Raw genomic sequence first — 27,467 nt, forward strand, 5'->3', positions numbered from 1 at the left:
GGGGTTGATTAGAGCTTACTCCTGACTCTCAGCTCAAGAGTCACTCCTGGAGATGCTCTGAGGGCCAAATGAAATGGGGGCGGTACCCCGGATCGAACAAGGATCCACCTCGTGCTAGGCGGACCCCGCCTTGCTATCGCTTCAGTCCTTAACTGAACTTTTTTTTCATCTTACGGTTTCCATTTACCCTTCCAGTGTTGTCATGGATTGTGAGCACCAGAGCAAACTTAGCAAAGCTGAGAAGAAGGCTTGGAGGAAGCAGGTCAAAGCCAGACACACTTTACTGAGACATGAAGGCATCGAGGCTGTGTCCTATGCCACTCAGGTGACCCCACACCTCACACCTCTTGTCCCCCTTGTAAATGTGGTGCTGCTGCAAAGAAGCAACCTTGTCTGTTTGCTGTGTGTTGTGCCCCTATATATGTGATTAAGACTGCATTCATGTTTTTAGGTCCTGGTGAATTCTATCGATTGTGTTGGTTGATTTTTGTTGCGTAAATATTAATATTTGCTAATACTCTATTTGTTCTTTACAAAGCATACTTCAATTCAAATTTCTATTTAGCTCCCTGAAAATCCATATGTAAAGAGAAAACTAAAGCCCACAGGATTTGTATGCAACCATTGGTTAAAAAAATAACAACAATAAATCCCAAGTACTATGATCTTAAATCATTCTTCTATTCCTTACATCAGTCTGTATTAGAAGCCATTTTTATTTTATGCTATGAAACTTGCTTTTGTTAGATTTTATTTAGAAAGTATTTTCATTATCTGATGGCAACCTTTTTGGTTTTGTTTAGTTTGCTTTTGGGCCACACCCAGTGATACTCAGCGTTTACTCCTGGTCCTGCATTCAGGACTCATTCCTGATGGTGCTCAGGGGACCATATGAGATACCAGGGCTCAAACCCAGTTTGGCTGAGTGCAAGGGGAGTGTTTTACCCACTGTGCTATCTCTCCGGCCCCTGATAGCAGCTATTTACTGATAAATATACAGCACACAGCTCTCATTGCCATGCTCCTCTTCTCTGCACTGCTGTTACTTCTGTCCCTAGAAATGTAAGTGCGATAGTGATAGCACAGTGGTAGGGCATTTGCCTTGCACGTGGCTGATCTGGGTTCGATCTCTGACATCCCATATGGTCTCCTGAACACTACCAGGAATGACCGAATGACCTCTGAGTGCAGAGCCAGGAGTAACCCCTGAGCACTACTGGATGTGACCCCAAACCAAAACAAAACAAATGTTTGTAAGTGCAAAGATTCTATCAGCGCAAAATCCTGAGGTTCAGAACCAGAGGTGGGGAAAGAGTGCTAAGGGGTGGACCATATGCCGGACATAGTTGGAACCCTAAGTTCAAACTGTGATAGTACTGAGGAGAATCCGCCATCATTCTTGGCCTGCCAGGAACAGCCCTTTGGACTTACGAGCATGGCTGGGATAACCCTAGTTTTAAAGAATCAATGAAAATACCTCTTGATTAGCAAGGCCACAAATGATTGGAAGCAAACATGACACCTATGAAGAAAAACAGCTTAAATGTAGAATGAATTAGATACTTAGGACTTTTCCTAGTATGAAAAAACCTACATATATAAAACCCAAGTTCAAAAGAAACTATAATTGATTTTCTTTTACTTGAGTACTTCTGTTAACAGATTTTTAGAAAATATTGTAGGGTGGATATCAAAAGTATAGATTCTGGAAACAGGAATAGATTTTTTCCTAATCTCTATCTTAACTTTATTTTTATGACTTTTAGTTTTCCACTAAAAAAACCCACTTTTGGGGCTGGAGAGATAGCATGGAGGTAAGGCTTTCATGCAGAAGGTCATTGGTTTGAATCCTGGCATTCCATATGATCCCCCGAGCCTTCCAGGAGTGATTTCTGAGTGTGGAGCCAGGAGTAACCCCTGAGCACTGTCCCAAAAACCAAAAGAAAACAAAACAATCTGATGTGTCCCCAAAACCAAAAAAAAAAAAAAAACAAACCCAAAAACAAAAGCAAAAAATCTACTTTTTTGATTTTTATGTCTGATCATGTTGAAACAGCAAAAGTACTTTAAAATATTATTTATAAACTAGGAATACTTTTAATCTCCAGATATTTAGTACATTAATTTGCATGAATCATATGAAATTCAAGCATTTAGGAGCCAGAAGACAGCTCGTGGGTTGGAAAACACCCACTTTGCAAGCAGGGGGCCCAGGTTTGATCTCCAATACTACATGGCCTGGAATAGCCCCTGAGCACTGCCAGGTGTGGTTACCAGACTAACATAATGTGTGCAATTGTACTAATTGCTGTCGATTGCTCAAGTTATTTTCTTTTCCTTGTTTGTGTTTTAGAGCCTGGTAATTGCCAATGGTGGTTTGGGTAACAGCGTTGGTAGGAGCCGGCTGCTCCCTGTTTTGGAGGCATGCGGAGTAGTGGATGCTCTCCTGATGCCTCCTAATAAGCCCTACTCGTTTGTAAGATACAGAACTACGGACGAATCCAAGAAAGCCTATGCTAACCTCAACGGAAAGGAAATAGAGGATGACTTGGGACAAAAGATTGTTCTGTACTTGAATTTTGTGGAAAAAGGTATTGTCATACAGGTATCTTTAAAGGTGTTTTGCTTTTAAATGTCTTGTTTTTATGTGTTTCCTCTTTCATACTGGTATTGGAATGCTTAATTATTGTAAAAAAAAAAAAAAGGCAAGCTTTATTGTTAAACTTTTGTTAAGGGGCTGGAGTTAGAGGTATAGTGGGTAGAGTGCTTTCCTTGCATGTAGCTGACTCAGATTTGATTCCTGCCACCAGATTTGATCCTCTGAATCTGCTCCCTGAGCAGAGTCAGGAGAGTAAGCCTTGAGCACTATTGGATGTGGTCTCCAAAGAAACAAAACCCAAAAACAAACTTTAGGGACTGGAACGACAGCACAGCAGTGAGGGTGTTTGCCTTGCATGAAGCCTACTCTACTTTGATCCCTGTATCCCATATGGTCCCCTGAGGCTGTCAGGAGTAACTTCTGAGTGCAGAGCCAGTTGTGGCCACTCCTCCACCCTCCAAATAAAAGGAAAAGAGGAAAGCAAACCTTAGTTAAACCTCAGGCATGGCACTAGTAATTGAAGGTATAGAGGTGAGCAAGACAGCCTACTTTTAAGGTGCTGAACCCATTAACCTAACATTTATTACTTAGGGTCCTCATTTTGAAATCCTGGTACTAATTGTGTTTTAAAAATTTACTGTTGTGTGGTTGGAGCAATAGTTCTATGGGTAGGGTGCTTGCCTTGCATGCTGTCAACCCGGGTTCAGTCCCTGCCATCTCATATAGTTCTCCTAGCACTGCCAGGAATAATTCCTGCATGCAGAGCCAGAAGTAAACCCTGAATACTGCTGGGTGTGGTCCAAAAATACACACAAAATAAAACATATACAAAAATACCACCAACACATGAAAAAACCTCATCCCTGAATCACAAAGTGACTCAATCCTGTTTAAACAGTGCTTACTAACTAGTGTTGTGTTTTCTGTTGGTGACTGTAGAAAAGAAAATGAACCACAACAGTTATTGGCTTGATCTTTCTATGCCACAGGCCTTTTAGCAGTCTCTATTGAAGTAAGAGTTGGGAATTTTATGAACTGACAAGTCTCTTGGACAGAATCATTTGTATTTTGGGACATTAAATTTTGTATTGAACTGTTCCCTATGGTTTCTCACAGCACAGTGGAAGCAATTGGGACTTCAAACCTTCCCTTCCGGTCTCACAGTAATAGAAAATATTGTTTCTCCTGACGTTGAACAGTTTCTTCTAGAAAGTATTAACTGGACAGAAGATGCAGATAATCAAAATTGTAAGAAAAACTTAAAAATCTTGATAAGTAAAAAGTACATTTTGCATTTTTGAAAAATGTCATGTTACTACTCCTTTTCTCCTTCTCCTTTGGTCTTATGAAACTCTTAATATTTCTTCAAAATGTAGTCTATTATTGAGTATATATCCTGGATGCAGTGTCAGATAAATCATGCCAACAGTTCTTAAGAGCATTTATGATGAATAACATTTTTTTTTTTTTTTTTTGATTTTTTGGGCCACACCCGGTAATGCTCAGGGGTTACTCCTGGCTATGTGCTCAGAAGTTGCTCCTGGCTAGGGGGACCATATGGGACACCAGGGGATCGAACCGCGCAAGGCAGGCACCTTACCTTTAGCGCCACCGCCCGGCCCCCGATGAATAACATTTACATGTAGCTATCAGCTATAAGCTTCAAACTGATTAACATTTACTAGCTAGCATTTAGAAAACTGAAATTCATAAGCCTTTTTGCTCATTAGCTTATTTGATTTAGTCCCTCCTAAGTCACATTTTCTGGAAGGTCTCAGCAGCTCTATACTGTATTGCTATAGGCATTAAGAGCATCTGGAGAGTAAATGAAAATTATTTCAATTCTTTCTAGATCATTGACACTCTTAGATATTGGGTTAAACATTTTGAGTGTTAGAATTTTGGACTTAAAAGAACTGCAGTATGATCCCCTAGTACCTCTGGAATTAGCTTGACACAGTGCCCAATTTGACCCCATGATTAATTTTATAAAGACATTAAGTTAGCAATTAACAAAACTTATCTTTGCTGTGTTAATTATTGCTTGCAGTTACTGACTTAGGAGTAGATGAAAAGAATGAAATTCTTTTTCACCTAAATAATTTTCTTTCTTTTCTTCGCACAGTTCAAAAATCCTTAAAACATCGACGAGTAAAGCATTTTGGTTATGAATTTCACTATGAGAACAACAATGTGGATAAAGATAAACCATTACCTGGGGGTAGGTAATGATGACAAGTGATGCATAGTGGTCCAGAAATTTTTTGTTTGTTTTTGGGCCACACCCAGTGGCACTTGGGCTATTCCTGGCTGGCTCTGTGCTCAGAAATTGCTCCTGGCAGGGGACCATATGGGATGCCAGGAATTGAACCCAGGTTAGTCCTGGATCAGGCACAAGCAAGGCAAATGCCCAACTGGTGTGCTATTGCTCTGGCTCCCAGAAAAAAAATTAACAGAGAAATGTCTATGTTTCATTTGACATTTGGAGTGAAAGGCTTGAAATAGCTAATTAAGTTTAAAAGACTTTAATCAGGGACACTGGCGTTTTGTTGTAAAACATATCTACACAAATAAAGGCTAATGTCCCGTTTGAACATTTTCCTTACTCCTGTGATTTATTTTCCCAAGTCTTTAAAAATTAGTTTATGACTTCGTAAATGTAGATGTCTAGAAAAGCATATTGTTTTTAGCACATAGTATTATATTGCATGTCATGGATTCTCCAACCCTAGGGTCTGTATACCGCTTCATCTTGTTTGCTGCCTTTCCAGATACTTTTCTTAGTTTGATTTGACCTTGACCATATCCAGCGGTGTCTCAAGCTGCTCTGGAGGCTGCTTAGCAGTGCTCGGCAGATCTTGCAGTGTTGGACTGACTCAGGCTTTCCTTGCATGCCAAGTGTGTGCACCAGCCCCTTCTTGAAAATCTTCGTTATTTTTCATTTTATTGATTTTCCTATTTGGTTAGTTAGTCCTTTATAAGACATTTTGCTTAATTCTTGTTTGTAAGCTTTCCACGTAATTCTTCAGTGCACATGTTTGTACACTTCCCTCACTCCCACCTCCCTTGGGCACTATAAAGATTCTACTTTGAACAGTTGTTAGGGTAAAGTTATATTGATAGATACTCAGAAATCACCAACAAGGGGTCTGGGGCGGTGGCGCAATTGGGAGGGTGTTTGCCTTGCAAGCGGTAACCTAGGATGGACCGTGGTTCGATCCCCCAGCATCCCATCCAAGCCAGGAGTGATTTCTGAGTGAAAAACCAGGAGTAACCCCTGAGTGTCACTGAGTGTGGCCCAAAAACAAAAAACGAAAAACAAAACAAACAAAAAAAGAAATCACCAATACATTCTGTTTTTTTTGTTTGTTTGTTTGTTTTGTTTTTATTTTTGGGTCACACCCGACAACGCTCAGGGGTTACTTCTGGCTCTACGCTCAGAAATCGCTCCTGGCCGGCTGGGGGTGGGACAGGAACCATATGGGATGCCGGGATTTGAACCACTGTCCTTCAGCGTCTAAGGCTGCCGCTTCACTATCTCTCCGGCCCCACCAATACATTCTCAACATGATGTTACCCTTTACTCACTGACCAGCATACAGTCTAGTCTGAACAAATTTCTTTTTGAATATTTGCCATCTTTTGGTAAAGAGTTACCTAATTGAAAAAACATAAGTGCATTTTTAATATAATGGTTTGTTGAACTTAAATTCATAATTAATTAATTAATTAATTTGGTTTTTGGGTCACACCCGGCATCGTTAAGGGTCCACTCCTGGCTTTATGCTCAGAAATTGCCACTGGCAGGCACAGGGGACCATATGGGATGCCGGGATTTGAACCATCGTCCTGCATGAAAGGCAAATGCCTTACCTCCATGCTATCTCTCTGGCCCCAAGTTTATATTTTTATGACTTTTGTCTTACTTAGGTTTTTCTTTCCTTAAAACATTTATGAATCCAACAAAAATAAACTAGTTCCACTTTGTAAAGTGTGGGGTTTCTTTTCATTTAATTTTTTTTTGGGGGTGTATCTGGTGGTACTCAGGGTTTTGCTCCTGGTGCTGTGCTCAGGGATCATTCCTGGCAGCACATGGGACTATATGCGGTATCAGGGATTCAAAACTGGGTTCAACTATATACAAGTCAAGCGCCTTTACCCCTGCACTATCTCTCTAGCCAGAGAAGTGTGTTTTTAAAAGGAAATTATTAAAATAAGAAAAAGAAATTATTTTGTTTTACTATATATGCTAATTTCCTATATATACTATAGTAAACTCTATAAAATTTTTTTTTTTTTTTTTTTGGTTTTTGGTTTTTGGGTCACACCTGGCAGTGCTCAGGGGTTACTCCTGGCTCTGCGCTCAGAAATCACTCCTGGCAGGCTTGGGGGACTATATGGGATGCTGGGGTTTAAACCAATGTCTTTCTGCATGCAAGGCAAATGCCCTTCCTCCATGCTATCTCTCCGGCCCATAGTAAACTTTAGAATTTAACTGCTATCTTGCTGATACCAAAACTACCATCTTCGTTCTTTTGAGCATTTTATTTGGTAAAAGTAAGATAGGGGTCAGGGCAGCTGCTTAGCAGGGTGGTGTACATTCTTTTAGCTAGGGTTTAAGCCACAGCACTGCTTGATCCCTGTAAGGATTGTCCTCCAGCATTACCAAGTAGGACCCTCAAAAGAAATCTGTGCAATAGCTTGATGAACTCAGAGGGTCAACAAAGCCAGAAAGATATTTCAAAGGGCTGAGCAGATGTTTTGCATACAGGAGGCCTGGCTTGGAACCTCTGCATGCTATTGCATGTGACCCCCCCCAAGCACCTACGTCTGCCCCCCCCCCCCCCCCCCCCGCCAACCCCAACAACATAAAGGAATCAGTGGAATCAGCAACCAGTTCTTTTACTACTCAACCCTTTATAGGCTTTGTAAGAGAGTTTTTCTTGTTTTATTTTACTTTTTTTGTGACTTTTTGTGCTTATATCTGATTGCTAAATTATAAGTTGACTTTTATCACTTTTTTGGTGTAATTCTGACATAAAACAGGCTAAATAAGAACTTTAATACTTTGTCTTTATAATAACTATTTTCAGGTCTTCCTGACATTTGTGATGACATTTTGGATTCATGGTTGAAAGAAGGTTTCATTAACTATAAACCAGATCAGTTAACTGTAAACCAATATGAACCTGGACATGGTATGTATTTCTTTAGAAGAAAATTCCTGTTGCATATGTTTCATAATTAAATAGAATATGTTATTCTAAGATCAAAGATTTTTTTTTTTAAATTTAGACTATTTGCTTAATATAGTTATCTATGTCATTTAGTTAATCTCTATCGGAATTTATATTTGTCAGGGTATGGACAAACAGACTGATAGTTTTTGTGATTTATTTTTGTTTCTAAATCATTTAGAGAAGGAGAAAACTGGTTTAAAAATATGAAACATGAAGAGGGCAGAGAGATAGTATAGGGGTTAGGGGGCTTGCCTTGCACACAGCTGACCTGGGATCAATTCTTGACATCCCATGTAGTTAGTCCCTGAGCACTGCCAGGATTTTTTCCTGGGTAATCAGAAGTAACCACTGAGCATTGCCAGGTATGTGACTCTAAACCCCCACCCCACCCCCCCCCCCCCCCCAAAAAAAAAAAAAAGAAAAAAAAGAGGCATGTACATGAGAGAAACCACAAATATATAGAAAATTAGTTACATAATCTTTTTTTTTTTTTTTTTTTTGGGTTTTTGGGCCACACCCGGCAGAGCTCAGGGGTTACTCCTGGCTGTCTGCTCAGAAATAGCTCCTGGCAGGCACGGGGGACCCTATGGGACACCGGGATTCGAACCAACCACCTTTGGTCCTGGATCGGCTGCTTGCAAGGCAAACGCCGCTGTGCTATTTCTCCGGGCCCTAGTTACATAATTTTGCTCTTTTTCCCTTTTGTTAAGAATGTAGAAAATAGGGGCTGGAGCAGAAGTGCAGTGGTAGTGCAACCTCCTGTGGGAGACCCCCCGACCCTCGGGGGTGTGGAAATGAAGGTTGCTAGTTATTAGTGGGTTCACTCGAGCAGAACCGACCTGTAAAGAAGAACTAGAGAAATTAGTAAGAAGGGCCCTCAAGACAACGCATGCTGTTCAAAAAGGGATTTATTGTTGGGGGGAATCAGCTTTTAAGGGCTGAAATACGTCAGAGGGTGTTACAAGTTTTCCACCAATTACAACTGTGAGCACTCATTAGCATAAGCTGGGGGCAGGTAATAGGGAGGGGCAAAGAGGTAGACCTGAGCACATGTTTATACTAAGAGAGTTTATATAGAAAACACAAGATCCAAACAGAGTCCCACAAATTCCACTCAGCAAGCACAAATAAAACATCAGCTGTAATCCTAGTAACCTTTTGCTAACACAAAGACAAGTGGCTCTATATTTTTCTTTCTGGCTGGATGTATTAAGCTGCTTTGAATTACTTTAGTATTTGTCTATTTCCTTTGTTCTCAAGGCATGGGCGCCTTTGGTCACGTGGGTGACCAGATTAGAATTACTGAGGTGTCCTATGTTTTAGGTTTCATTAGCTAGGCTCCCCACATGGTAGGGCATTTGCCTTCCATGTGCTGACCTAGGATGGACGTGGTTCGATCCCCTGGCGTCCATATGGCCCCCAAGCCAGGAGCAATTTCTGAGCACAGAGCCAGGAGTAACCTCTGAGTGTCACTGGGTGTGGCCTAAAAACCACAAAAAAAGAATGTAGAAATAGGCCAAAGTGATAGTGCAGAGGGTAGGGCACTTGGCTTGCACGTTGCTCACTGAGATTTGATCCTTGGTATCATGTATGGTCCCCCTGAACCCTGCCAAGAGTGATCCCTGCCCACCACTGGGTATGGCCCCCAAACCAGGAAAATAAAATGTGAAAAACAGTTCTACAGTGACATGCTTATGAAAATGTTTTAGGTTATTGATTTTTTCACTTTTTAATATTTTTTCCCTGAGCGTCACTGAAAAACCAAAAAAAATATCACTTTTTAATATTATTTTTAAATCATAAGGTTTTATTAGTTGTAAGAGTGGTGTTTTTTTTTTTTTTTTGGCACTTAGCATAGTTCATTAAAATCACTCATTTACTCATTAATCTTTTCAGGGAATTGTGAGCTCTATGAAGACAGACTAACTCGTTTTTATACTTTTGCATACTCTTAATACTCTTACTATGTAGCAAAGGTTTTCTTTAAATTTATTTATTTTGTTTTTAGGTCATACCTGGCAGTGCTCTGGGGCTTTTCTTGGCTCTTGCCCTCAGGAATTACTTCTGGCAGGCTTGGGGATCATATGGGATGCCTGGGATTGAATTCTTGGTTGGCTGCATGCATAGCAAACTCTCTCCCCTCTTATTCTATGGCTCCCACCCCAGCAGAGCTGCTTTTACTAGCAAAGTAACATAGATTGTGAGGTGAGCAGAGGAAGCATGTCTTTAAGATTAATGTGCTTTTTTTTCATTCCTGGCCATTGCTTTTGTTCTTCAGGTCCCAGTTGACCCAGAGTCCTAGGAACAAACAGTTGTGTTTTTACATCTTCCTTTGGGGCTGGAATAGATATTTCTAGCTATATGGTTAAGACCCCAGTGAAGACTCAAATTCCGATGGGTTTTAACTGACATTCAGATATTTTAATTTAGACTAGTTTGACTTGATCGCTGGCATTCCCAGTCTTCCCTTTTCACGGTTACTATGATCCTTATCCAACACCTCTTCCCCCGTGGTGCCCTGACTTCCCATCTGGCCCTAGGCCTCCCATCTTGGTGAATGACTGTTGTCCTGTCTCCCCTCAGGCATTCCTGCGCACGTTGACACACATTCTGCCTTTGAGGATGAGATCATTTCTCTCAGTCTGGGCTCCGAGGTAAAGCAAATGCTCACATGCTTTTATAAGCTCGCCACAGGTGTTTTGCCTTATGCAGTGCCCATTTCCTGGGGTCCACCCCACTGACTTTTTCTCCCTGCCATCTGCTCCCGGTTGTTGCTGTGACAAGTAGGCCCAGCACCCTCACCCAGCATGATCCCCAGGGCTCTTCTCCTGATTCTTAATTCAGATTAGTTAGCTGTTCAAAAGGAAAAGCACAACTTCTCCCTTTAGGCATTCAGAATTTAAAATTGTTAGCTTTGAAGATTCCAGGAGAAGCTTATAATTTACATCCCCCCCATTTCACACCTAGAAATTGATAAAATTCAGACTTCCCTGATTCAATCACTTGATGTGCTGTTGCCATCAGGTAGCAAACGGTAGTAATTTCAGGATGTGAACATTTGGGGGGGGGGTTAAGGGGCTTTTCTTTGGAAGCCCCAAGGCTCCAGATGAATTTTATTTTATTATTCTAGGTATTGATGTTATTGCTTTATACTTAGAGTTCACCGCACCCTCCACTAGACTGTCACTCTCCAGTAAGCCATCAATCCAGGTGCCCTCCCTGCAACATCCTTTCCCCTTCGTTCTCAGCTCTGTCCGAGTGTCCTAGGGCTTGTAACTATCTGTGACTTTGCCCTTGCTTTGTTTCTTTATACTCTACATATGATCAAGCCCATTTAATATTGGCCTTTTTCTTTTAGACTCAAGACTTTTTGTCAAACTTTTCATGTATGTTACCTCATTCAGTCCCTTAAAAAGCTTTGCGCTTGAAAGCATAATATGCTCCTCTTTACAGGTGAAGAAAAAGAGGTTTATGTCTCTTTTTTCCATGGGCTTCTCTGTAGCTGGGCTTGAACTGCTCCAGAAGCCCGATGGAAGACGTTTTGCGTGCAAAGTACTGACAGAAGTTTTGAGAGAAATCAGAAGGGAACTCATGCAATCTAACTAGAAGTTGCTTCAAAATCTGATTTGGTTTCTGGAGATAAATACACACATACACACATGTGCATGCATCACACACACACACACGCTCACACACATATTTACGTGTGATTCAGGACATGTGAGAATAACATATCTAAAAGAAATTAAGTTTTCTTTTGCTCTTAAGTAAATTCATTTTTCCCTGATGGATTTGTGCTCCTTTAATTGATAAGGCTCGTTTGCTAATATTGATACGAATCTTCCTGTGATGTTCACAGTATTGCTAGACAATAATAGATACACACACACATACACACGCACACACACGCGCACACACGCGCACACACACACATACTGTAGTGTGCTGGAAATGACACATTTTGCTGTAGTGCGGATGATCCCAGTAGCAGAGCACTGCACTGGCCCAGCATATGGTGTTGGGTTTGCAGGTGGTGCTTTGTCCTATGGATCCCTCAGAACTGCTGTGGACACAAGCTGGAGTGACAGAGGAGGGCAGGCAATGTCTTGTATGCCTCAAATCCTCGCTCCACAAACAGCACAGAAGAAACCCCTTGAGCACAGACCCTATTAACACAGTCCCTCCCCTACTCTTCTCCCCCCAACATAGGGCCAGAATAGCATCTGAGCACTGCCAGGCATGGTTCCAAATGAACGGACAAAACCCCAACTAATGTCAGAACGCCACACATCAGGAGATGTATGTGAGGGCCAGGACTAAATCTACCTCATTCGGTCACATTAGTGTTTATATCTGCTAGTTTTCTTTCTGATGATAGTACTTTTCTGTAATTGTCTCATCTTTCAGTATCTCTTGTAAGCTAATAGTCATTCATCCTTTGTGTAATGGGGCAGAGATTCTTCAGAACTTTCTTAACACATACCTTTTTCTCCCTGCTGTGGAGAATGAATTCTGCTCCTTTCTTCATGGACCTGCTATAAGGAAAAGGGGAGAGAGATTTATTTGCAGCCAGCAGTCTGCTAGCTGAGTCTCTCATGGTGTGGATTTTTTTTTTTTTTTTTTTTTTTGGTTTTTGGGCCACACCCAGTAACGCTCAGGGGTTACTCCTGGCTATGCGCTCAGAAGTCGCTCCTGGCTTGGGGGACCATATGGGACACCGAGGGATCGAACCGCGGTCCGTCCTAGGCTAACGCTGGCAAGGCAGACACCTTACCTTTAGCGCCACCGCCCGGCCCCTGGATTTTTTATATAGTGGAACATTATGCTGTATTTGGGACGTTCAGAATACCAATTCTTTTATCCAGTTAGAATTATTTGTGCATTTGCTTTATAGTAAACAGCAGATTGTATTGTAGAACTAGAATAAAATTTAGCATTTGTCATTAAGCCCATTAATTGTTGGTCATTTTCAGTTGTGGTATTTTTCTGTTGCCTAGTATTGGTTCGGTGGCTGTTTTTGTTTGTTATGGAGTCACACCCAGCTGTGATATCTTTCAGGCATTTTACACAGAAGGTTCTGCTTCTCATGATGCTGATTCCACGGCATTTGCTATGATTTCCTTTTGAGAGTCCAGTTTACAAAAAAGTCAGCAAATGGTTCATTGTTCCAATTATTTTTTTCTTCTTTCCCAAAGGGACTCGTGACATGGTGAGATTCTATATTTGTGATTCCAAGGAGAGTACATACATGGGCATTTTGGACATGGCACTGTTATTTTCCTTATAAATAGTGTGAAATAACAGACAGCTGCATGAATACAAGATTGTGACCCCAGACTTGTATTCTTGCAATCTTAAGTGTTTCCCCCTTCTTTACTTCCTTCCATTTGTTTAAAAAAGAATGGGGAATTGCTTATTATTTAAAGTGGAAAAACAAGCTAATATTTCATTGAGGGTCTGTGAAACTCAGTGCCACCACAGAAGATTTATATTTGTTGCTGTGGGTTTGCAGTCAGACCCCTCTGTTCTTGACTCGCAGAAATTCTCAGTGGTGAAATGCTTCCTAGTAATTACTGGACTGTGTCCTCTCAGCATTCATCATTCTCCAGGAATCACACGTTACTCTTTTGTGTTTCTTTTTGTGGTTCCAGGGAGGCATTTGCTTCACCACCGAGCCTCATTATTTTCCACATCCGACAGTTTCTTATCAGGATACCCCTCAGCATTCCCAAAGATGAATGATCTCAGCCTATTTTAAACCAGTAAAGGCACAGGATTAAATGTGTCTTCTTTTTTGGAAGTGTTCCCAGAAGCAGTAAATTCTTGATCCACCCCAAGCCAATATGGGGGAGAGCCCTGCATTCATTCCTATATTTATTCCTTCCTGTCCTTTCTTGTCATCATTCTTAGTGACAGGTAGAGTGGCTGCTGTGTCTGGGTTTTCATTCTACTAGATTTTGGATGTTTAAAAGGTTTTCTAAGATCTGAATGCTTGCATTTTTTTCTTGTTCTTTGAATATTATTCTTACTTGTACCCCACGAACTTGCTGGGGCCTCTGATCCTTATTGACTTTCACATCTTTTCTTTTTCTTTTTTTTCGATTTTTGGGTTGCACCCGACAGCACTCAGGGGTTACTCCTGGCTCTATGCTCAGAAATCGCTCCTGGCAGGCTTGGGAACCATTTGGGATGCCGGGATTCGAACTATTTCTGCATGCAAGGCAAACACCCTACCTCCATGCTATCTTTCCGGCCCCTTGACTTTCGCATCTTAGAAAATAAAGGAAACAGATAAAGCCAAGAAGAATTGGAAAGGCTCCTGTGAGGCAAAGTTGTCAAATGGCAGGAAGATTTACAGCTGGAGTGCAGGGTTATTGATTGTGGATCCAATCCATAGAGTATTTTAAATACCTATCTTCTAATAACTGGCATGCTTTATTTTTCATTATTTTGCATAGCAATACATTATTATAGTAGAATGTTTTAAGAAAAGGTATAGAGGGGCCGGGTAGGTGGCGCTGGAGGTAAGGTGTCTGCCTTGCAAGCGCTAGCCAAGGAAGGACCTCGGTTCGATCCCCCGGCGTCCCATATGGTCCCCCCAAGCCAGGGGCGATTTCTGAGCACATAGCCAGGAGTAACCCCTGAGCATCAAACGGGTGTGGCCCAAAAACCAAAAAAAAAAAAAAAAAGAAAAGGTATAGAAAAAAATGTACTTTTTGTTTGTTTTTGGGTGACACCCAACAGTGCTCAGGGGTTCCTCCTGGTTCTATGCTCAGGAATTACTCCTGATAGTGCTCAGGGACCATATGGGGTGCCGGGGATCGAACCCAGGTTGGCCACATGTAAGGCAAACACCTTCCATACTCTGCTATTTCTCCAGCCCCAAGTGTACATTAATTTGTTTTTGGGCTAGGCAGAATGTAAATACTCTGCTTTAAACTTTATTCTAGAAGTGTAAAGCTTCATTAAGTGTAAAGCAGACACTGAAATGAACTTCATTGTCCAGAGTTTAAAATTGTTCATTGAGCTTAAAAATATTAACAGTCTAGATTCACAAAGCCTTGAGTAAAGGTTCTTCCCATCCTCCCTCCCTCCCTCCCTCCCTCCCTCCCTCCCTCCCTCCCTCCCTCCCTCCCTCCCTCCCTCCCTTCCTCCTTCCCTTCCTCTCTCCCTTCCTCCTTCCCTCCCTCCTTCCCTCCCTCCTTCCTTCCTTCCTTCCTTCCTTCCTTCCTTCCTTCCTTCCTTCCTTCTTTCCTTCCTTCCTTCCTTCCTTCCTTCCTTCCTTCCTTCCTTCCTTCCTTCCTTCCTTCCTTCCTTCCTTCCTTCCTTCCTTCCTTCCTTCCTTCCTCCCTCCCTCCCTCCCTCCCTCCCTCCCTCCCTCCCTCCCTCCCTCCCTCCATTCCTTCACATTTGGGATTGATGTTTATTCTTGTCTTTCCTCCTAGATTGTCATGGATTTTAAGCATCCAGATGGTGCCACAGTGCCAGTTCTGTTGCCTCGTCGGAGTTTGCTGGTGATGAGGGGCGAAGCTCGGTACCTTTGGGCTCATGGGTGTGTATGAAAACCACCTTTGTGAATGTTGTCATTCATGCCCCCAGAAGAATCCCCATAACCCTTCCAAAGAAATAGATAATATATAGTATCCATATATTTATGAGCCTAATATTTTGAAACCTAGATGCCCTTCACCTTCTCTTTTGGGCAGAGAATTAGATCTGTGGGCTCACGAGAGAACTCACTGAGGGTGTTTAGGAAAAGGCATAATGACAGAAGGACTTAGTGGAATGATTAAGAAGTGTGGTCCATCTCTAGGGTTCGAGACTTCCTTTGAGTGTGGCCCCCCTTGGGGTGTCGTGAAAGTTGGTTTTCTTGTGCTTTGGACAGACTGGCCCTGTTACTCAGATAGCTCGTCTTCAGGCCCTTCAGGTTGTGCTCTTGTTTTCTACCTTTTCACTCACCAACTCTTGCTTCCCAAATCCCCCTGGGGAGTGCTGTCCCAAGGTGGTTTTGCTTTTGAGAGGTTTGTTTCCTGTGTCTTCTGAGTCCCAAGCTTGCCTCCCATGTCTTGGGTTTGTACCTGACACAGGCTTAAGCATGCTTTTTTGCAACCATGTTACACCTTTACAGATGGTTGTTCCTTTAGCCTTGAAATGGACGTTCTTCTCTTTAAATAAACTCATAGCCAAGAATGGCTTTCCTATTTTTGCTGGCTTATCTTGTCTGGTGCTGGGGACTGCACCCCAGGCTCTGCACACTGCTTCTGGTCCAGTGTGTGATCTGTGCTAGGCTTCCCTCTGAGAAGAGAATGTGTACAGCTCAGACAGTGTAAGTTCACTCACAGAAAAATTCACTTTTCTGCCCTTTGCATGATCCAGCTATGTAACTTCCGGTCAGTAATTTCAGATTTTATGTTTCATAAGCATTCAGTTTCTACACAACTGTATCATACGCTAGAAATGTATTTTATAAAGAAGCAATTTGGTTTTCTAGAATGCCCCTCAAGCTCCTACTTAAGGGGTCTTCTTTGTAGTCAGAATGGAAGCGGATTCTGGATTTTGTGTTCATGTAGTCACATCATCTTTTTCATGTAGTTCCTTTTTGGTTTGTTTTGGGGAGCATCCTGATGTTTACTGGAGTTGAGGGGTGTGGGAGATCACTCAGCATAGTGTCTGCTGTGATGCTAGAGACAAATCAGGGCCCTTTGCGAACACTTTTTACTCAGCTCTCTGTGCGCTTGCTCCAGCCCCTTGTCCTTGTACACTGTACTTAATCACTGACACTGGATCTAAATTACCAGTTGTTTCCGCTTGTCCTATTTGTTCTTTTTTTTTTCTAAATCTTCCTGAAATTATTTCTTTTCTTTTCCCCACTTGAATAATTTGTTAGTTGGTAGTATTTATCATAAGCACCCTGAAGATAATTTTTTTTATTAAAATAAAGTCTTCTGGCTCTTTAATTTTTCTACACTGCTAATTAATAGTTTAGGGAATTCAATAGATTCTTGCAGTTAATTCTTCTTGAATTACTTTTCCTATTTCCTTATTCTTGAAAAGCCCTTGCAATGTTTTTCCGAATGCCATGCAAAATAAATTACTTTCCCCTTTTCCTTTAGAATCACACCCAGAAAATTTGATACTGTTCAGGCATCCCAGGGTCACAAAGGCGGAATTATCATCAGCGACACAGGGGATCTAACTTTGCACAAGAGGGGAGTGCGCGTGTCATTCACGTTTCGGAAAGTGAGGAAGACGCCCTGTAACTGCAGTGAGTTGATGCTTAATGTAGTATATTACGTGATGTATATATAATATATTAGCATATAGACAAATTAGTACACATATGAATTAGCATATGTACTAATATCAGAAAACACAATGTTAGTTTCTTTGGTCAAATTGAATAAATCTGGTGTGAGACATTTTCAGGGTCCTTCCTGTCACAACCAGGGAGAGGTTTGTTGTCACTTTCCTACCGATATTTCCTGCATTCTACCTCATGGTGCACTTACCTTCATGGTCCTGTTTGGTTTGTAATCCTTGAAGGTACAGACTGCGCCTTATCTTTGAATTTCTCACAGTGCTCAGGTCTCAAGGAGCAAGGCCTGTGCTTCTTACCACTGAATACTCACTACCTGGCCCCAGAGAAATATTTTCTTTATTGAGTCATTAAATGCAATGGTTGTAGGGCATTGCAGCATTATTTGTACCAAAGTAGATTTTGTTGGAAACAACTTGTCAAGATTCTAAATTGCTTCTCATTAACCCAGCGGGAAAGTTGGAGACGATAAATTGTTCTGTAGTAGCTAGAAAGTCTAGGGGGAAAACAGTAGTCTATGCTTTAGTTTAGAAACCTACAAGGGGAAAAGGAAATACTGACAATCTTGCCAAGACTGGAGGAAGCTCCATGGCTGGAGCCCTGCCTGTGCCTGTGGGAGCCCGTACTGATCTTTGGGCACTGAGTGGGTGCTGGATTGCCGTTGGGAATTGCTCTTACTTTGAGCAACACTGGATGTGGCTCCCAGAAACAACTAAAGTAGAAGGCTGGAGAAATAGCAACATGGACTAGAAAGCAACTTTTGCACAGAGGAGGCCCAGGTTCGATCCTTGGCACTGCTGGTCCTCTGAGTAGAACCAGGTGTTGTTGCAAGTCAGCCCCTGAAGAGGTTGACTGATGGAGGGGTGGAGGATGAGGTCTTTCCCCTCCAGCTCGGAGCACGCGTCTGCCACCCTGTCCAGCCGATGGTTCTGAGGTGTAATGGCGGGTAAACAGCTCGCAGATAGTCAGGCTTGTGGAAATATTAGCTTTATTCGATGGACAAGACTGAAGTCCAAAGTCTCAGCCTCAGTTCCAGCCAAAAAGCCCCTCGCCTTCCACAGACCCTTGTTTTCATCCCCCAGAATCAGGTACCACCCAATGGTGGGATCAGATACCACCTAATGGTGGAAGCAGAATCAGGTACCACCCTAGAGTGGGGGCAGAATGCCAGGTCACACCCTAGGGTAGGGCACAATCACCGATCAGGGTAGGGTCAGTAACATAATAATTCCATAAAATGTTTACATACACAACAGGTGTGACTCTCCCCACCAAGCACCACAAGCTATAACCCCAGAACAGATGAAGAAAGAAACCTCTTCTGTCTTATAAGTAATATAATGACAATGGGAGGGCCATTTATATTCTGAAATATAAAATATAAATATAGATAGTATATAATATGTAAGATATTTCATTATATAAATATATTATATAAATATATAATGATGTTTTTACCTTCTGAAAACATTTTAATTATTTAAAACCTTATTATATTTATAAGATTTCATCTTATTAGAAAACCTGCAAACCTGAGCCCAGGTGATAGCTCAGCGTTAGAGCGAAGGTTTTACATACTAGAGCCCTGGATTTGACCCCTGGCACTGCATCGTCCCTGAGTACTGAGTAAGGAGTAGCTTCCAAGCATTGCCAGGTTTGGCCCCTAAATAAAGCAGAACGAACAAAACAATGTGACTTCTGTCTTCAGATAACTTGGAAATGTACTTTTAGAACAAACTAGTTTCCTTATGCACATATTTTTCTATATGGCTGTTAACCTAATGTAAGGGTTGTTATCAGTAGCTCTGATTGTCTAATTCAGTTCACAGAGTATTTAAAGTTCAAGACGACTTTTCAGAGACTTTGGGCAGATCTCAAGGATTTTTAAGTAATAATGTTTGTTATTACCTTTGATAATATACATTCGAATTTTCAAGAGTTAAATGTTTCCAAGAACAATGAAGACAACTGGAATGTACATTGTCGTGTCATTTTGTTTCTGATTTACCAACATCATGTAACCCACCTTTTTTTAGTCATATACATATATTTTTTGTTTTTGGGCCACACCCAATGATGCTCAGAGGTTACTCCTGGCTATGCACTCAGAAATTGCTCCTGGCTTGGGGGACCATATAGGACGCCGGGGATTGAACTGAGGTCCATCCTGGATCAGCTATGTGAAAGGCAAATTATTGCTTGGGCCCCTCATGTTTTATTTTTTAAAGTGTTTTTGTTTTTGTTTTTGGGCCACATCTGGTAGTGCTCAGGTCTTACTCCTGGCTCTGCATTCAGGAGACCATATGGAGTGTCAGGGATTGAACTCAGATGGGCTGTGTGCAAGGCAAGTGCCCTATTGCTCCAGCTCCAGCACTCATAGCTCTTAAGCTTTACACAGATACACTTTATTTAAAGGTCCTCTGCCAGTGTTGGCAGCACTATTATAGACCCCTCACACTTCTTCTCTGTGTTGTTTTTTTTTTTGGGGGGGGGCACACCCGGAGACACTCAGGGGTTACTCCTGACTATGTGCTCAGAAATTGCTCCTGGCTTGGAGGACCATATGGGATGCCGGGGATTCAACCGAGGTCCATCCTGGGTCAGCCGCATGCAAGGCAAGCATTCTACTGCTGTGCCATCGCTCCGGCCCTGTGTTGGGCATTTTTAAGAGTTGGTGGTCTTCACTGAGGCCTAATGCTGCAGCCCGAATCTTGGGATGAAGGGAGCTTCCAGTGGCCAAAAATCAGGAAAGGACTGAAATGTGTCTTAGATATCGCCAAGGACAGGGAACGGCTTCATAATAAATTTGAGCTAGTGTATACTAATGTCCTCTGTCTTCTCTCTCTGCGTGGTGTTCTCTGGACTATTTGTTATTGAAGGAGGCACTTTGCGTCATCATTTGAAACATCTGCTTGCACTTCTATGGTCTCTGCCACTGTTAGACAGTCAGTGCTCTGTTTGTCAGTTTTTTCCTCCATAATATGGGTACAGCACCTGTCTTAGAGTGTCATCTGAGATTTCATACAGTCCAGAGAAACGACTTGAAATAGTTTCTAATAAGTGCTTGTGATTATGAACAAATGACATTTGATGTCTAGACCTCACTCTTTTTTTTTTTTTTTTGGCTTTTGGGCCACACCCAGTGACACTCAGGGGTTACTCCTGGCTATGCACTCAAAAATTGCTCCTGGTTTGGGGGACCATATGGGACACCGGGGGATCGAACCCCAGTCCATCCAAGGCTAGTGCGGGCAAGGCAGACGCCATACCCCTTGCGCCACGGCTCGGGTCCCAGGACCTCACTCTTTTTTGAGCTCTAAGGCCCCAAACTCCCCCTTTCTTTATCAAGAGAAAACCCTAAAACTTGATAATTTTGCTATATTTCCCCTGGTTATTGATGGTGAGGCCATCAAGATTCCTTCTTTACTAAGAGAAAACTTAATCTCCCATATGAAGCAGCCCTCTTCAGTGTCAGGTGTGCAGAATTGCCCCTCTCTTATATTACCCCCCTCATACTTAGAACCAGATTTGTTAGCTTGGAGCTTTTGGTTTTGGGGTCACACCCAGTGGTGCTTCAGACTTACTCCTGGCTCTGTGCTCAGGCAGGATTTGGCAGTTCATCTGTGATTCCAGAGCTTGAATTCAGGTCCAATATATGTAAGGCAAGTGTTCTACCTGTCTCTGTCTATCTGGCCCTACAGACTATTTTTTAGGCCATTGAGATCATCTCTTGAATCATTTGGATAAAAATGGGAGGTGAATACTGCTTTGTCTTTTCATTTAGGTTACCATTTGGCCTGTGACAGCCAGACAGAGCCTGGCCCCACATTCCCTGAGAGTGAAGGAGCAGCCTCACAGCTGGAGCAAGATTACGTCCATCGAGTGTATGAAGAGATCGCCAGACACTTCAGCAGCACAAGACATTCCCCGTGGCCACACATTGCGGAGTTCCTGAGGACTCTGCCAGCTGGCTCGATAGTGGCCGATATTGGCTGTGGAAATGGGAAATATCTTGGCATCAATAAGGAGTTATTTATGGCAAGTAATTATTGTTGCAGACTGGCTTGATGCTCTTCGTGTTATTGCTTCCTTTCTCAGGATACAGTGTGGATTTTTTGTTTGGTTTTGTGGCCACACCCAGCTGTCCTCAGGGATTGTTCTTGGTGGGGTCAGGGGGCCCCTGTGGGATGCTGGGGATCAAGCCCAGGCTGGCCAAGTGCAAGGCAAGCATCCTACCTGCTGTACTGTAGCATCAGACTCCAATTTTCCTTCTTTTTTTTTGTTTTTGTTTTTTGGGCCACACCCCGTGATGCTCAGGGGTTACTCCTGGCTATGTGCACAGAAATTGCTCCTGGCTTGGGGGACCTTATGGGATACCTGGGGATCTACCTGTGGTTCATCTTAGGTTAGTGTGTGCAAGGCAGATGCCTTACCACTTGCGCCACCGCTCCACAACACTATGGTTAAAAGGTTGTTCATACTACAGTACATTTTTCACAGATAAAGTTGTTCATGATTGAATTATAGTCATATAATGTATAACAATTTTCACCAGTGTGCATTTCCCACCACTAATATTGACAATTTCCTTCTCACCCTCCCTCTCATCCATCTCTTCCACCTGCCTCTGGGACAAACATTTTACTTCTCTCTCTATTTCTCTCTCCCCACTTCTTTTATAATATTGTAGTTAGCACTACTGTTAATGAAGGGGTGCCATGCATGTCCCTTTCATTGTAGACCCTTTTCTAACTGTATTCTCTCCTGTTTGTGGCAAACTTTGTACCATGGACTTCCTACCATTGGTTGTCTCTGGATATCATCTCCACACTTTTATTTTCCTTATATTCCGCAGATGAGTGATATTATTCTGTTATTCCCTCTCCCTCTGACTCATTTCACTCACTTAGCATAGTAATCTCCACGTATAAGCAAATTTCATGACTTCATTTTTCCTCATGGCTGCATAGTATTTTATTGTGTAGATATACCACAGTTACTTTAGCCACTCATCTGTTGTCAGGCACTTGGGTTGCTTCAAAATTCTGGCTATTGTAAATATTGCTGGGATGAATTAGGAGTGCAGAGGGCAATTTTATATTGTGTTTTTGTGTTCCTAGGGTATATCCCTAGGAATGGTATTACTATATCATAGGGAAGCTCATTTTCCAGTCTTTTTTTTTTTTTTTTTTTGGGTCACACCCAGCAGCGCTCAGGGATCACGCCTGGCTATATGCTCAGAGATCACCCCTGGCAGGCACTGGCGACCATATGGGATGCCAGGATTTGAACTAGCGTCCTTCTGGATGCAAGGCAAACGCCTTACCTCCATGCTATCTCTCTGGCCCCTCATTTTCCAGTTTTTAAGGAGTATTCATACTGTTCTCCAGAAAGGCTGGACTAGACAGCATTCTCACCAGCAGTGAATGAGAATCCCTTTCTTCCCACATCTACACCAGTACGGTTTGTTCTTGTTCTTTGTGATGTGTGCCAGTCTCTGCGGCATGAGATGGTACCCCATTGTTGTTTTGATTTGCATCTCCCTGGTAATTAGTGATATGAAGCATTTTTTCATGAGCCATCTGGATTTATTTTTTGAGGAAATGTCTGTTAATTTCTTATCTCCATTTTTTGATAGGTTTAGATGTTTTCTTCCTTTTTTTTTTTTTTTTGTTTGTTTTTGGGCCACACCCAGCGGTGCTCAGGGGTTACTCCTGGCTGTCTGCTCAGAAATAGCTCCTGGCAAGCACGGGGGACCATATGGGACACCAGGATTTGAACCAACCACCTTAGGTCCTGGATCAGCTGCTTGCAAGGCAAACACCGCTGTGCTATCTCTCCGGGCCCAGATATTTTTTTTCTTGTTCGGTTATGCCAGTACCTTATATATCTTAGATATTAATATGCCCTTTATCAGATGGGTATTGGGTAAATGGTTTCTCCCATTCTGTAGGTAGTCTTTGTATCCTAGTCACTCCTTCCTTTGAAGTGCAGAACTTTTCAGTTGAATATAGTCCCATTTGTTTGTCTCTGCTTCCTCTTGTTGGGACAATGACATTTCTCCTTGAAGATGCCTTTAGTTCCAATGTCATGGATTGCTTTGCTTATGTTTTACTCTATGTACTTTATGGTTTCAGATCTAATATCAAGATCTTTAATTCATTTTGTTTTGACCTTTGTGCACAGTGTTAAAGAGAGGTTTGGATTCACCTTTTTGCATGTAATTGACCAGTTTTCCCAACACCACTTGTTGAAGTGGCTTTCCTTGCTCCACCTTGACTAGTTTTCTTTCTTATTCTAAAAATGATCTAGGCAGTGATGGCAAACCTTTTTGAGCCCGAGTGCCCAAACTGCCGCACAAAACCAAAAGAATTTCCTCAAAGTGCCAGCATGTCAATTAAACTTTAATAACAAGATTTTGGTATCACACTCGCCTCCCGCCATGCCACATATCTTAATTGCAGACCTTCCCGTGTGCCAGCTGCAAGGCCTTTGTGTGCCATAGATTCGCCATCTCAGATCTAGGCTGATGAAATAGTTGAAGACTAGAATACCCCATTACTACCATGGTCATCTTATTCTAGAAGTCTAAATTTCTGTTCATTCATATGAATTCTATTTGATACCTGGTAAAGAAACAAATGCCCCATAAATTAGTATTATGGCTTCGTACTGGTGGTGAGACTTGATGACATCACTCTGTTCTCTCTCTTTATGACATTGCTCATGATATTTGGACAAGACCTGGTGAAAGTCTTTCTCTATTCTAGGTTGGCTGTGACCGCAGCTCCAGTCTCGTGGACATTTGTCGAGAGAGGCAGTTCCAGGCCTTCGTTTGTGATGCCCTGGCAATACCGATTCGCAGTGGGTCGTGTGATGCCTGCATCTCTATTGCTGTTATCCATCACCTGGCAACCACTGTAAGTGAATTTACCATTAAAGGATTACGTGTGTGGCTCTGTGCTACAGCACTTGCCTTGCGTGCCTGAGACCCTAGGCATTCTGGGCATTGCATTGTCCCCAAGCACTTCTCGGAATGACTCTAGTAAATATGATCCCAAAACAGAATAAGAGCAAGCAAACAAAGTTACAGGAATTCTGAAACTTAAATGCCAGAAATTTTCATGGATTTTACTGATTTGATCCTGATTTTAAACTCTTCTTTTCATTTTCCTTTCTTGTCATACATTTTTTCTTGTGCCCCAGTTTTTTTTTTTTTTTTATGTTTGGGCCACATCCGACGGTGCTCAGGGGTTACTCCTGGCTGTCTGCTCAGAAATAGCTCCTGGCAGGCACGGGGGACCATATGGGACACCGGGATTCGAACCAACCACCTTTGGTCCTGGATCGGCTGTTTGCAAGGCAAACGCCACTGTGCTCTCTCTCCGGGCCCGTGCCCCAGTTTTTAAGAAAGCATATGGATATTCAAGGGCCAGAGCTATAGTACAGGGTAGGGTGTTTGCCTTTCAAGTGGCCAACCTGGGACAGATCTGGGTTTGATCCCCGGTGCCCCATATGGTTCCCCAAGCCTGTTAGGAACAATTTCTGAGTGCAGAGCTAGTAGTAACTCTTGAGCGCCACTGAGTGTGGCCAAAAAAAGAAAAAAAAAAGAAGTTTCTCACCCCATTGTTTTTTGCCCCACCATACCCAGCGGTGCTCCATACTTTTTTCTGGCTTTATGCTCAGGGGTCACTTTTGGCAGGGCTTGAAGAACCAACCCTAGGGTGTTCTGGATTAAGCCCCAATTGGTTTTGTGCAAGGTAAGTACCCTAACCACAACACCCTCTCTCCTGCCCCCTACTTTCGTTTTTTTTTTTTTTTTTTTTTTTTTTTTTGGTTTTTGGGCCACACCCAGCGGTGCTCAGGGATTACTCCTGGCTGTCTGCTCAGAAATAGCTCCTGGCAGGCACGGGGGACCATATGGGACACCGGGATTCGAACCAACCACCTTTGGTCCTGGATCGGCTGTTTGCAAGGCAAACGCCACTGTGCTCTCTCTCCGGGCCCGTGCCCCAGTTTTTAAGAAAGCATATGGATATTCAAGGGCCAGAGCTATAGTACAGGGTAGGGTGTTTGCCTTTCAAGTGGCCAACCTGGGACAGATCTGGGTTTGATCCCCAGTGCCCCATATGGTTCCCCAAGCCTGTTAGGAACAATTTCTGAGTGCAGAGCTAGTAGTAACTCTTGAGCGCCACTGAGTGTGGCCAAAAAAAGAAAAAAAAAAGAAGTTTCTCACCCCATTGTTTTTTGCCCCACCATACCCAGCGGTGCTCCATACTTTTTTCTGGCTTTATGCTCAGGGGTCACTTTTGGCAGGGCTTGAAGAACCAACCCTAGGGTGTTCTGGATTAAGCCCCAATTGGTTTTGTGCAAGGTAAGTACCCTAACCACAACACCCTCTCTCCTGCCCCCTACTTTCGTTTTTTTCCTCTTTTGTTTTATTTTAAATTTATTTTTGGATTCCAGGGTCACATTGAGTGATACTCGGGGGTTACTTTGTGGCTCTGCACTCAGGAATTACTCCTAGCAGGGTTCTGGGAACCATATAGGATACTGGAGATAGAACACTGGCCGACTGTGTGCAAGTACAGCATCCTGCCTGCAGTACCGTCTCTCTGCTCCCCCTGCTTCCCTATTTTTTTCTTTTGCTTTACATCCATATTTTCCGGCGTATAAGATGACTTTTGAAACAAAAAAAGTCAACCAAAAATCTGGGGTCGTCTTATATGCCGAGTATATCCTGAAAAATGTTTCAATATGCCACTAAATGAAAATTGTCTGACTATTGCCACAAAACACATTTTCCAACTCGATCCTGCAACAGTCACTGCCAGGCTGCTCGGACAGCCTCTCTGACTCAGCCAATCCCAGCAGGCTTTTGATGCATGCAAATGAGACACTGTTCTGCACCAATCACTGCAAGGCTGCTCAGACCGCCTCTCTAACTCAGCCAATCCAAGCAGGCTTTTTATGCATGCAAATTAGACAATGTTCTGGACCCGAATCTACACTGTCAAAAGCCTGCTCTGATTGGCCAGAGTCAGAGAAGAAGTCTATGACAGTAGAACCTTTGGACCTTTGCTTGTTGTGATTGGCTCACTGTGGTACATACAGTCGCAGCACAGGAACGTTCTGTCTGATACAGCCAATGTAGGCCTAAACCTATGTTTTAACTGCAAAATTAGGGGTTTGTCTTATACGCCAGCAAATACTGTAGGTTTTCCAGGCCGTCAAGCAGTCTTACAGTCTCTTGTATTTTCCTGCTTCTCCCCTGCCTCTGTGGTTGATAAATAACCCTGGTTCTTTGCCTTCTGCTTTTAGGAGCGTCGAGTGGCAGCTCTTCAAGAACTCTTGAGACTCCTGCGGCCCGGGGGGAAGGCCCTCATTTACGTCTGGGCAATGGAACAAGAATATAACCAGAAGAAGTCCAAGTATCTTCGAGAACACAGAACTAGCCCAGGAGCAAAGGAGGAGACCAGTGAATGTGTGTCAGTGCAGGAACTGCCTGTGGGGCAGATGGCTAATGTGGGCGAGGGACGGTCAGCACACTCAGACCCCCTCGATAATGACCTCCGGCAGGACGGGGGCCTGGCCAGGGACATTCCTCATCCGAAACTGCCCGTTCACACCAACAGGACTTCTTTTCATTCTCAAGACTTGCTGGTTCCCTGGCACCTCAAGGGAAACTCTGCTAAAAACCCTGCCGGGCCACTGGGCTCAGCGGGGCCTGTGCTCCATCGCTTCTACCATGTATTCCGGGAGGGCGAGTTGGAGAATGTCTGCCGGGCTCTGCATGGTGCCACTGTTCTGCGGAGCTACTACGATCAGGGGAATTGGTGTGTGATTCTTGAGAAGATCTGATTCTTTGAGGCCGGAGAGAGTGCCTATGGGTTAGTTAGGCACTTGCCTTGTATGTGGTTGAGCCTGGTTTGAATCCCCAGCACCCCATAGGAGCACTGCCAGAGTGATCCCTATGTACATCTGGGTGTGGCTCCCAAGGCCCCTCCCTCCACAAAACAAAACAATAAAGGTTTGACTGTTGCCATGAACATACTATGCAGCAGGGAACAAATGTTCAGTTTTGCCTCTCTAAAGACCAGTGGGTCTCCAGAATAGCGCGTCTCATGCCCTGAATGCAGGAGGTCAGGGTTACCTACGACTATAGCCAGGAGCGACCCCTGGGCACCAAACCTGGGGCGGCCCAAATGCTAAAAACCAGCCAAGCAACAAGAAAAAGATGAAATTAACTACCTTTTTAATCAGCTCTTGTGAAAAATCAGCACCTGTGGAAAAAGTGGCATTTTTCCATCGA

The 27,467-nt window shown here is 42.9% G+C and overlaps 1 protein-coding gene across 1 annotated transcript; it reads left to right on the forward strand.

The window, feature by feature from the left end:
• Positions 1 to 136: 136 nt before the first annotated feature.
• ALKBH8 (alkB homolog 8, tRNA methyltransferase) lies at positions 137 to 27,227 on the forward strand. The gene is made up of 11 exons (XM_049778564.1): positions 137 to 325; positions 2,354 to 2,591; positions 3,716 to 3,847; positions 4,725 to 4,820; positions 7,693 to 7,797; positions 10,423 to 10,493; positions 15,285 to 15,391; positions 16,953 to 17,104; positions 20,940 to 21,193; positions 23,926 to 24,075; positions 26,477 to 27,227. The coding sequence occupies exons 1-11, from the start codon at positions 203 to 205 to the stop codon at positions 27,014 to 27,016; spliced, it is 1,968 nt and encodes a 655-aa protein (XP_049634521.1). The 5' UTR covers positions 137 to 202; the 3' UTR covers positions 27,017 to 27,227.
• The last annotated feature ends 240 nt before the right edge of the window (positions 27,228 to 27,467 follow it).

The sequence above is a fragment of the Suncus etruscus genome, chromosome 8, assembly GCF_024139225.1.
Source record: "Suncus etruscus isolate mSunEtr1 chromosome 8, mSunEtr1.pri.cur, whole genome shotgun sequence".
In the NCBI taxonomy this organism is placed as follows: domain Eukaryota; kingdom Metazoa; phylum Chordata; class Mammalia; order Eulipotyphla; family Soricidae; genus Suncus; species Suncus etruscus.